Source organism: Xenopus laevis, chromosome 5S (assembly GCF_017654675.1).
Source record: "Xenopus laevis strain J_2021 chromosome 5S, Xenopus_laevis_v10.1, whole genome shotgun sequence".
Classification (NCBI taxonomy): domain Eukaryota; kingdom Metazoa; phylum Chordata; class Amphibia; order Anura; family Pipidae; genus Xenopus; species Xenopus laevis.
Window position 1 is genome coordinate 63,654,053 of NC_054380.1, and position 12,705 is coordinate 63,666,757.

General features: G+C 48.1%; 1 protein-coding gene across 2 annotated transcripts in view; it reads left to right on the plus strand.

The window, feature by feature from the left end:
* rev3l.S (REV3 like, DNA directed polymerase zeta catalytic subunit S homeolog) overlaps positions 1–12,705 on the plus strand; it is a 123,139-nt gene that overhangs the window by 72,865 nt on the left and 37,569 nt on the right. For both annotated transcript variants that reach the window (XM_041564626.1, XM_018265392.2), the window contains exon 12: positions 12,527–12,660. In XM_041564626.1, the coding sequence (XP_041420560.1) occupies positions 12,527–12,660 (134 nt within the window). The remainder of the gene's footprint in view (positions 1–12,526; positions 12,661–12,705) is intronic.

Consider the following 12,705-nt stretch of genomic DNA (forward strand, 5'->3'; position numbering starts at 1 on the left):
CTCAGTGGTAGTGAGGACCAAGGAGGAGACACAACACCAAGTTCGCGGTACAAAAGGATTTATCAGAAGAATAGTCGTAAGCAGGCAAATGGTCAATACAGGCGGCAAGGATCAGAATCGTTTAAACAGGCAAGAAGTCGGTACACAGATAATCAGTAATAGCAGAATCACACCCAGGAACTATACGAAATAGACCTATAATTGGGCAAGGACACAAAGGGAAAATGAGACTAAATAGTCCAAAGTTGGCGCCAAAACTTGACGCCGTGACGTCATGACGCTGACGCCGGCGTCCTCACGTTGACGTCCTGACGCACATTCTGACGCCGGCGTCCATTCCGTCGCCGGCGACCAATCCTGGGGCGACACGTTTCTGACGCGGCCATATTGCGACCAGGAAGAACCGCATGGTGGAGCAGGAGGTCGCCATCTTGGACGTCCCGTGGGGTAAGTTCCTTGCTTTCCGTTACAGTACCCCCCTCCTTAGGGGGGGCCTCAGGACCACCGAGGCTAGGGGAAGAAGGAAAGAGTCTGTGGAACTTACGAATCAGGACAGGTGCGTGTACGTCTGAACTCCTCACCCAAGAACACTCCTCTGGACCGAACCCCTTCCACTCAATAAGGTATTGAAGGATGCCCCTAGAAATACGAGAGTCCAAGATTCTCTTGACTTCGAATTCTTGATGATCGTCAACCAAAATAGGAGCTGGAGAGGAAGAAGAAGAGGGACAAGACATAGCAGGTTTAAGCAGGGAAACATGAAAAACATTGGGTATCCGTAGCTCAGGAGGTGTAACGGGCCCGAAGGCGCAGTAATAGTGTAGACCAAAGAGGAGACCAAACCAAGTTCGAGGTACAAGAGGGTTTATCAAAAGAATCGTCAAGGTACAGGCAAATAGATCAGACCAGGCAGCAGACAACAGGAATCGTAATAACAGGCAAGAGTCGGTACACAAGAATCAAAAGCAGTATATCACACCCAGGAACAGACGAACAGGAACCTATAGTTGGGCAAGGACTGGAAGGGGAGAGAGGTTTAAGTAGTCTCTGAGTTTGGCGCCAAAGTTGACGCACTGGCGTCAGACGCTTGACGCGCTTGCGTCAGACGCAGACGCCAGCGTCCCCACGCTGACGTCCTGACGCCGGCGCCCATTCTGACGCCGGCGTCCATTCCGTCGCCGGCGGCCAATCCGGGAGCAGGAAGACGATGACACCATGGAGCTGCGCCCATCAGGAACCATGCGGTGAGGCAGGGGGTCGCCATCTTGGACGCCATCTTTGGAAGGTGAGTTAGAATCCATTACAGTACCCCCCTCCTTAGGGGGGGCCTCAGGACCACCGAGACTAGGAGAAGAAGGGAAAAGTCTATGGAACTTACGGACCAAGGCAGGCGCATGGACGTCCGAGTTCCTCACCCAGGAGCACTCCTCCGGACCGAACCCTTTCCACTCAATGAGATACTGAAGAGTACCCCTGGAAAAACGGGAGTCCAAAATCCTCTTGACTTCGAATTCCTGGTGACCATCAACCAGGACAGGAGCTGGGGAAGAAGAAGAAGGACAAGACACAGCAGGCTTAAGTAACGAGACATGAAAGACATTTGGAATCCGCATCTCCGGAGGAAGTTGAAGGCGGACCGCCACAGGGTTGATGACTTCGACGACAGGATAAGGGCCGATGAACTTAGGACCAAGTTTGGGAGTGGGAATTTTCAGACGAATATTACGAGTAGAAAGAAAAACTTTGTCACCAGGAGAATATGGAGGGGCAGGAACTCTTCTCTTATCGGCAAACCTCTTCTGAGCCAGGGAACTCTTCTCCAAATTAGTGGCAGTGGCCTCCCAGATAGCCAACATGTGAGCAGCTTGGTCGTTGGCCGCAGGAACGTTGGTAAGAAGAAGATCTTGAGGAAAGGCCAACGGATTCCGACCATAAACACAGAAGAAGGGAGACTTTAGGGAAGAGGAATGCAGCGCATTATTGTGAGCGAACTCAGCCCAAGGAAGAAGATCCGACCAATCGTCCTGGCACAGAGACACATGACAGCGCAGAAACTGCTCCAAAGCCTGGTTGACCCGTTCAGCAGCACCATTGGATTGTGGGTGGTAAGCAGAGGAAAATTGGAGAGAAATATTAAGGGCCTTGCATAGCGACCTCCAGAACTTGGATATAAATTGAGAACCCCGATCAGAAACAATCTCAGCAGGAAAACCATGGAGGCGAAAAATATGTTTAATAAAAAGTTCAGAAAGTTCAGAGGCAGAAGGCAATTTCCTAAGTGGAGTAAAATGGGCCATCTTACTAAATCTGTCGATCACCACCCAGATCACAGTGTGGCCGGAGGATAAGGGCAGATCGACAATGAAATCCATTGCCACATGAGTCCAAGGGCGAGAAGGGATGGGCAACGGCAGGGAGAAGACCCTTGGGAGAAGAATGACTAGCTTTAGAGACAGCACAGGTAGCACAGGAAGAAATAAAATCTTTCACGTCCTTTCTCATCGATGGCCACCACACCAAGCGTGACAGGAGTTCAGTGGTCTTCTCAATCCCCGGGTGACCAGCTTGTTTGGAATTGTGAGTTTGAGATAGGATGGCCTGGCGACACTCAGGTGGAACAAAAGCAACCCCCAAGGGAATGTTATCAGGAGCAGAGGCCTGGGCAGAAAGAAGTTCAGAAGCCAAGGAGGGAAACAAGGCAGCAACAATCTTGGAAGGAGGCACTATAGGTTCGGGATCTTCAGAATAAGAAATCTCGGGAACAAAACTCCTGGACAGCGCATCAGCCTTTCTATTTCTTGAGCCAGGACGAAAGGTGATGATAAAATTAAAACGGGAGAAAAATAAAGACCATCTGGCTTGACGAGGATTTAAACGTTTCAGGGACTGGATAAATTCAAGGTTCTTGTGGTCTGTAAAGATGGTCACAGGAATAGAAGATCCCTCAAGTAGATGCCTCCACTCCTCCAGGGCCAATTTGACCGCGAGCAGTTCACGATTCCCAACGTCATAATTCTGCTCGGGAGAAGAGAATTTTTTGGAGAAGAATGCACATGGATGTAACTTCCCATCCGAAGAAGACCTTTGAGATAAAACGGCTCCAGCTCCCACATCAGAGGCGTCCACTTCAAGGAAAAAGGGCAGAAGAGGTTCGGGATGTCTCAGAATTGGTGCAGAAGAAAAGGCCTCTTTCAATGTTTCAAAGGCTTCCACGGCTAGAGGGGGCCAGTGCTGAGGTTTGCCCCCTTTGCGGATAAGAGCAAGAATAGGAGAAATCTTGGAGGAAAAGCCTTTAATGAACTGCCTATAATAATTGGCAAAGCCAATAAACCTTTGAATAGCCTTGACGCTGGTGGGTAGAGGCCAATCAAGAATTGCAGTAACCTTGGCTGGATCCATCTTGAACCCCTGTTGTGAGATTATATACCCAAGGAAAGGGATGGAAGGCACCTCGAAAGAACACTTCTCCAACTTGGCGAAGAGATTATTCTTTCTAAGACGAAGAAGAACTTCCTTCACCTGACAACGGTGTTCCTGAAGATCTTTGGAGAAAATGAGGATATCATCCAGGTAAATGACTACACATTGCCCCAACAAATCTCTGAAAACGTCATTTACAAACTCCTGGAAGACCGCAGGGGCATTACATAGACCAAATGGCATTACAAGGTACTCATAATGCCCGTCACGAGTATTGAAAGCGGTCTTCCATTCATCGCCCTCTCGGATCCGAATGAGGTTGTAGGCGCCCCGAAGATCAAGTTTGGTGAAGAGATTAGCGCCTCTCAACTGATCGAAAAGTTCAGAGATTAAGGGGAGAGGGTAACGGTTTTTGATAGTGATTTTATTCAGCCCTCTATAGTCGATGCAGGGCCGCAGACTGCCATCCTTTTTTTCGACAAAGAAAAAACCTGCTCCAGCAGGAGACGAAGAGGGACGAATGAACCCTCTCTGAAGATTCTCCTGAATGTAGGTTTTCATGGCTGCTGTTTCGGAAGGAGACAGAGGATAGGTGCGGCCACGAGGAGGCATGGATCCAGGCAGGAGTTCAACTGGGCAGTCGTAGGGTCGATGGGGAGGAAGAGTCTCAGCGGAGCCCTTATTGAAGACATCCGAAAAGGATTGATATACAACTGGAAGAGAGGGCTTAGAAGACACAGAGGAAACTTTGACAATGGGCACAGCAGGTAAACAGTTCTGTTGGCAATGTGGACTCCAACGGGCAACTTGTGAAGAAGACCAATCAATGACTGGGTTATGGGTGCATAACCATGGAAGACCCAGAACAATAGGAGTAGAAGGGCAATCAATAAGAAGAAAGGACAGTCTCTCCAAATGTAGGGTGCCCACTTTGAGTGAAAGTTCCGAGGTGGTCTGTGAAATGATGGCAGAAGACAGAGGACGATCATCAATTGCCAGAGCTCGCAGAGGAATAGCCAGAGGAAGAAGAGGAACAGCATGTCGGCTGGCAAAAGTCTTGTCCATGAAATTCCCGGCAGCACCAGAATCTACGAAGGCTTGAACCGGGATCCTCCGGGAGCCAAACTGGATCTGTGCCGGAAGTAGGAAACGATGACCAGACGGTCGGGGAGAAGGACAAACTCCACCCAGGTAAGTCTCCCCAAACTTACCGAGGTATTGGCGTTTTCCAGGCTTTACAGGACACTCGAGGATGGAGTGAGCTTTGCCCCCGCAGTAGAGACATAATCCCGCCGCCTTTCTCCGGTACTTCTCCTGTTCGGAAAGACGGGCCCGTCCAATCTGCATCGATTCCTCAGCAGATGTAGGAGAGGAAGAAGCAGAAGCCGCAGGAGGTGGAGAGGGCGAGAAGTAAGCAGGATTTTTGAGCAGGGGTCTCTGGAAGCGGGGGGCCAGGATAGGCTGGAAACGAGGGTTCCTCTTAGAATGCTCACGGTCTAGCTCGACCTGGAACTCCCTCTGGCGAGTATCGACCTTCACGGCCAAGGCGACCAACTCTTCCCAACGGGGAGGAATTTCCCGGGATACGAGGTCGTTCTTTATTCTTATAGCCAGGCCGTTGTAGAAGGCAGCATGATAACCATCATTGTTCCACGACGTCTCCGCTACCAGGGTGCGAAACTCAATGGCATACTCCGGAACCGAGCGGGAGCCTTGCTGGAGCTGGAACAACCGAGCCGAAGAAGCTATGGCTCGTCCAGGAGCATCAAACACTGTCCGGAACTCATGGAGAAAGGTACAGGCATTATCGATCAGAGGATCCTTCTTTTCCCAAAAGGGTGATGCCCATTCTAGGGCCTTTCCCTGCAGACGACAGATAACATAACCCACTTTGGCTCGCTCCGAGACAAACTGACCTGGCAGCAGGGCAAACTGGATCTCACATTGGATAATGAACCCTCTGCAAGCGTCAGGATCACCACTGTAGAGAGGAGGTGCGGGGATGCGAGGCTCGGAGACTTGGAGCGGGGTTGCAGGTACAGCGACTGGTGCCACGGGAGTCAAGGTAGACACTTTCTCCAGGACTGCGCCAATGGCCTGACCAAAGTGAGACTGGAGTACTTCATAAGAGTCAATTCGGGAGGCCAAAGCTCGAATGGTTTCACCAACATCAGGCGAAGCATGAGTCTCCTCCAAAGGGTCCATGGCCCAACTATACTGTAACGGGCCCGAAGGCGCAGTAATAGTGTAGACCAAAGAGGAGACCAAACCAAGTTCGAGGTACAAGAGGGTTTATCAAAAGAATCGTCAAGGTACAGGCAAATAGATCAGACCAGGCAGCAGACAACAGGAATCGTAATAACAGGCAAGAGTCGGTACACAAGAATCAAAAGCAGTATATCACACCCAGGAACAGACGAACAGGAACCTATAGTTGGGCAAGGACTGGAAGGGGAGAGAGGTTTAAGTAGTCTCTGAGTTTGGCGCCAAAGTTGACGCACTGGCGTCAGACGCTTGACGCGCTTGCGTCAGACGCAGACGCCAGCGTCCCCACGCTGACGTCCTGACGCCGGCGCCCATTCTGACGCCGGCGTCCATTCCGTCGCCGGCGGCCAATCCGGGAGCAGGAAGACGATGACACCATGGAGCTGCGCCCATCAGGAACCATGCGGTGAGGCAGGGGGTCGCCATCTTGGACGCCATCTTTGGAAGGTGAGTTAGAATCCATTACAGGAGGAAGTTGAAGACGAACAGCCACAGGGTTGATGATTTCGATGATAGGGAAGGGACCGATGAATTTAGGACCAAGCTTGGGTGTAGGAATCTTGAGACGAATGTTGCGAGTGGAAAGAAAAACTTTATCACCAGGGGTATATGGAGGGGAAGAAATCCTTCTTTTATCAGCAAACCTTTTCTGCACCAGGGAACTCTTCTCTAAGTTAGCCGCGGTAGCATGCCAAATAGCCAACATGTGAGCCGCTTGGTCATTGGCTGCAGGGACATTGGTAAGAAGAAGATCCTGGGAGAACGCCAAAGGATTGAGACCATAAACACAGAAGAAGGGAGACTTCTGAGAAGAAGAATGCAGAGCGTTGTTGTGAGCAAATTCAGCCCAGGGAAGAAGATCCGACCAGTCATCCTGGCACAGGGACACATGACAACGAAGAAACTGTTCCAAGGCCTGATTGACTCGTTCTGCGGCTCCATTAGACTGTGGGTGGTAGGCAGAAGAAAATTGAAGGGAAATGTTAAGAGCTTTGCAAAGGGATCTCCAGAACTTGGAAACAAACTGGGAACCCCGGTCAGACACAATCTCAGCAGGAAAGCCATGGAGACGAAAAATATGTTTGATGAAAAGTTCAGAAAGTTCAGGGGCAGAAGGCAGTTTTCGCAGGGGCGTGAAATGAGCCATCTTGCTGAATCTGTCGATCACCACCCAGATGACAGTGTGACCAGATGAAACAGGAAGATCGACAATAAAATCCATCGCCAAGTGAGTCCAAGGTCGAGATGGAATGGGAAGTGGCAAGAGTAACCCCTTGGGGGGGGAATGACCTGACTTGGAAACAGCACAAATGGAGCAGGATGAAACAAAGTCTTTGACATCTTTCCTTAGGGTCGGCCACCAGACCAAACGAGACAAGAGCTCTGTTGTCTTCTCAATCCCAGGATGACCGGCCTGTTTGGAACTGTGAGACTGGGAAAGGATGGCATGACGAAATTCTGGAGGCACAAAGGCAACACCCAGAGGAGTCTCCACAGGAGCTGAAGATTGAGCAGAAAGTAACTGGGAGGCACAGGAGGGAAACAGGGCAGCAATAATCTTGGTAGAGGGCACAATGGGTACAGGGTCTTCGGGACAGGAATCTTCAGGAGCAAAGCTTCTGGACAGAGCATCAGCCTTCTTGTTTCTGGAGCCAGGACGAAAGGTGATAATAAAATTAAAACGAGAAAAGAAAAGTGCCCACCTGGCTTGTCGGGGATTGAGGCGCTTGAGGGATTGAATAAATTCAAGGTTCTTGTGGTCGGTAAAGATTGTCACCGGAATAGATGAACCTTCAAGCAAATGTCTCCATTCCTCCAAGGCCAGCTTAACGGCAAGTAGCTCCCGATTGCCAACGTCGTAGTTCTGCTCAGGAGAAGAAAATTTTTTGGAGAAAAAGGCACAAGGGTGGAGTTTTACCGTCAGAAGAAGATCTTTGAGACAGAACTGCTCCAGCTCCTACATCCGAGGCATCGACTTCAATGAAGAAGGGTTGTAGGGGTTCAGGGTGTCTGAGAATTGGAGCAGAAGAAAAGGCTTCCTTGAGGATCTTGAAGGCTTCGAGAGCTAGAGGGGGCCAGAGTTGAGGTTTATTCCCTTTACGGATCAGGGCGAGAATTGGATGAATCTTGGAAGAAAAGTTTTTGATAAATTGTCTATAATAATTGGCGAAGCCAATAAACCTCTGAACTGCCTTGATGCTGGTAGGAAGAGGCCAATCCAAAATTGCAGAAACTTTGGCGGGATCCATCTTGAAACCTTGAGGAGAAATGATGTAGCCAAGAAAAGGAATGGAAGAAACTTCGAAAGGTACATTTTTCCATCTTGGCAAAGAGATTGTTTTTCCTCAACCTGGAAAGAACCTCCCGCACATGGCAACGATGATCAGAAAGGTTTTTGGAAAAAATAAGAATGTCGTCTAAGTACACGACCACACACTGTCCCAAAAGGTCACGAAAAACGTCGTTGACTAATTCCTGGAAGACCGCAGGAGCATTGCAAAGACCAAAAGGCATGACGAGATACTCGTAATGGCCATCACGAGTATTGAAAGCGGTCTTCCATTCATCTCCCTCACGGATCCGAATAAGGTTGTAGGCCCCACGCAAATCCAGCTTAGAAAAGACACTAGCCCCCTTGAGTTGATCAAAAAGTTCAGAGATGAGAGGAAGAGGGTATCTGTTCTTTACGGTGATCTTATTTAACCCCCTGTAATCGATGCAAGGCCGCAAACTACCGTCTTTCTTCTCAACAAAGAAGAACCCTGCTCCAGCAGGGGAAGTAGAAGGACGAATAAAACCTCTTTGAAGATTTTCCTGGATGTAAGACTTCATAGCCGAAGTTTCGGAGGGGGAAAGTGGATAAGTGCGACCTCGGGGAGGCATTGAGCCGGGTAACAGTTCGATGGGACAATCATAGGGACGATGAGGTGGGAGAGTCTCAGCGGACTTTTTATCAAAGACATCGGAAAAGGCTTGGTACACGGGAGGAAGAGAAGAACTTGAAGACACTGAAGAAACTTTGATAACAGGAACAGCAGGTAAACAGTTGTGTGCACAAAATGGACTCCAACGGGAAACTTGAGAGCTTGCCCAGTCGATGACCGGGTTATGAATACACAGCCATGGCAATCCCAGGACAACAGGAGTAGAGGGGCAGTCAATGAGGAGAAAAGACAGTCTTTCCAAATGCATAGTGCCCACCTTGAATGAAAGTTCCTGAGTAGACTGCGAGATGATGGCAGAGGAAAGAGGACGGTCATCAATCGCCAGGACTCGGAGAGGAGTTGCCAAGGGTTGGAGCAGAATGGCATGGTTATCAGCAAAGGCTCGATCCATGAAGTTGCCCGCAGCACCAGAATCAAGGAAGGTCTGAGACGAGATCTTCCTGGAGCCGAACTGGATTTGAACAGGAAGAAGAAACCGTTGAGCAGAGGAATGGGGAGGAGGACAAATTCCACCCAGGTAAGTCTCCCCAAGCTTACCTAGGCTTTTGAGTTTCCCGGCTTCACTGGGCATTCCTGGGCGAAGTGGGCTCTTCCCCCACAGTAAAGGCATAACCCAGCAGCCCTTCTCCGGAGCTTCTCCTGCTCGGAAAGGCGTGCCCACCCGATCTGCATCGGCTCTTCAGGTGGTAAAGGAGAAGTAGCAGGTGTCGTAGGAGGAGGAGGGAAAAGGTTGGAAGTCGGACTGGGAAGTAGAGGTCTTTGGAAGCGTGGAGCCAGGGTGGGTTGGAACCTGGAAAACTTCCTAGTACGTTCCCTGTCAAGTTCGACTTGGAACTCCCTCTTTCGGGTGTCAACCTTCACAGCCAACGCAACAAGGTCCTCCCATCGTGGAGGAATCTCACGGGATACGAGATCGTTCTTGATGCGCATCGCCAGGCCATTATAGAAGGCGGCATGATATCCGTCATTATTCCAAGAAGTTTCTGCCACAAGAGTTCGGAACTCGATAGCGTATTCAGGAACAGAACGAGTCCCTTGCTGCAGCTGGAATAAACGAGCCGAGGCAGAAGTAGCCCGGCCGGGAGCATCAAAGACTGTGCGTAGGTCCCGGATGAAGGCCCTGGCATCATCGATTACCGGATCCTCCTTCTCCCAGAGAGGAGAAGCCCACTCCAGAGCTTTCCCTTGCAGGCGGGTAATAATATAGCCCACTTTTGCTCGCTCCGAGACAAACTGACCTGGAAGCAGGGTGAATTGGATTTCACACTGGTTGATGAAACCACGGCATGACTCCGGATCACCACTGTACAAAGGAGGTGCAGGAATGCGAGGCTCGGAAAATTGGAGCGGAGTTACAGGAACCGGCATAGGGACTGGGGCCGCAGGAGATAAGGCAGACAATTTCTCCAGGATTGCTTCCAGTGCCTGGCCGAAGTGGGATTGCTGGGCTTCATAGGACTGCATGCGGGACGTCAATCCACGAACGGCTCTGCCGACATCAGTTGGAACTTGCGGCTCCTCAGAGGGGTCCATGGCCCAATTATACTGTCACGGCCCGAAGGCTCAGTGGTAGTGAGGACCAAGGAGGAGACACAACACCAAGTTCGCGGTACAAAAGGATTTATCAGAAGAATAGTCGTAAGCAGGCAAATGGTCAATACAGGCGGCAAGGATCAGAATCGTTTAAACAGGCAAGAAGTCGGTACACAGATAATCAGTAATAGCAGAATCACACCCAGGAACTATACGAAATAGACCTATAATTGGGCAAGGACACAAAGGGAAAATGAGACTAAATAGTCCAAAGTTGGCACCAAAACTTGACGCCGTGACGTCATGACGCTGACGCCGGCGTCCTCACGTTGACGCCCTGACGCTGACGCACATTCTGACGCCGGCGTCCATTCCGTCGCCAGCGACCAATCCTGGGGCGACACGTTTCTGACGCGGCCATATTGCGACCAGGAAGAACCGCATGGTGGAGCAGGAGGTCGCCATCTTGGACGTCCCGTGGGGTAAGTTCCTTGCTTTCCGTTACACCGAGACATTGCTACAATATTAGGAGTGGCAAATTCTACAGTTTGGTACATACTGAGAAACTAAGAAAGCACTGGTGAACTCAGCAACGCAAAAAGACCTGGACGTCCACTGAAGACCAAGTGAACAACACTCTCCAGGAGGTAGGTGTATCGATATCCAAGTCTACCATGAAGAGAAGACTGCATGAAAGTAAATACAGAGGGTGAACTGCAAGGTGCAAGCCATGTATAAGCAGCAAGAATAGAAAGGCTAGATTTGACTTTGCTAAAAAAAACTTTTCAAAAAGCAAGCACAGTTCTGGAAAAACATTCTTTGGACAGATGAAACCAAGATCAACCTCTACCAGAATGATGGTAAGAAAAAAGCATGGAGAAGGCGTGGAACAGCTCATGATCCAAAGCATACCACATCATCTATAAAACATGGCCGAGGTAGTGTGATGGCTTGGGCATGGATGGCTGCCAGTGGCACTGGGACACTAGTGTTTATCGATAAAGTGACACAGGAAAGAAGCAGAATGCAGAATGAATTCTGAGGTGTTCATAGACATACTGTCTGCTCAAATCCAGCTAAATGCAGTCAAATTGATTGGGAGGCATTTCATAATACAGATGGACAATGACCCAAAACATATTGCCAAAGCAACCCAGGAGTTTATTAAAGCAAAGAAGTGGAATATTCTTGAATGGTCAAGTCAGTCACCTGATCTGAACCCAATTGAGCATGCATTTCACTTGTTGAAGACAGAAAGGCCCACAAACAAACAGCAACTGAAAGCTGCTGCAGTAAAGGCCTGGCAGAGCATTAAAAAGGAGGAAACCCAGAATCTGGTGATGTCCATGAGTTCAAGACTTCAGGCTGTCATTGCCAGCAAAGGGTTTTTTAACCAAGTATTAGAAATGAACATTTTATTTTTAGTTTTTTAATTTGTCCAGTTACTTTTGAGCCCCTGGAATTAAGTGATTGGGTTAAAAAAGGGCTTTAGTTCCTCACATTTTTATGCAATCTTTTTGTTTAACCCATTGAATTAAAGCTGAACGTCTGCAGTTCAACTGCATCTGAGTTGTTTCATTTAAAATTCATTGTGGTAATGTACAAAACCAAAATTAGAAAAAAGTTGTCTCTGTACAAATATTTGTGGACCTAACTGTAGGTAAAAGCATCTTACATGTGTTACACATAGAAAGTTGCAGTGAGTGTCTGGCAGGTAAACATGCTTGTCCTGTCCTGTGCCAAGCATGGTTTGTTTCTGTACCTCCAAGTGACACCAAGTCACTGCAAAGTTACCTGAACACATAAGACCACACCATTCCTAGTTGGTGAAAATGCTGATGTGCACATAGCATGACAAAATTATGTTTAACAGTACAATAAAATGTATTAATAATTTTAATAATAATTAATGTTAATGTTAAATAAATAATGTTTAACACCGCTTTATCATGTATTGTTAGTGTGTTGTACAAAATGCTAAAAAGTTTTGAATATTTAAATATTTAATTTATTTAATGTAAGTTAGAGCCATAACCAGCATTGTGCCATTCTCTCTCTATTAGATGATGCTTTTTTAATGATTTTTATTCACCTTACATAATTCTATCTTGGCTTCGTCAGTTTTAGTATTTTTCTGGATCCTGATGTCTGGTTTTGGAAACACATTTAGACAACTTTGTGATGGCAGTTGTAACCTACCACAGGCTGAGTGTCATAAATGTAAATGACTTAAGCCTATTATGACAAACTTTCATCCTTCTTGAAGTCTGAACAGAAAAAGAGAGAGAGAGATTTGTAGTATTAGAAGATGTTGTTTAAATTCATTTCTTAAATTGCCTGCCTCTGCTTTTTTTTTTTTTTAGTTTTAAGAGTATTGATGAAAGCTCTTCTGAATATGAGGACTCCACAGATGATGAAATGGAATGGAGTAGTAACAGACTGCTTTTAGCTGATCTTTCAATACCTCAGTTAGATGGCACAGCAGATGAAAACAGTGGTAAATACAAATACATTGGCCATTTCTGTAAAATTAATAAGACAA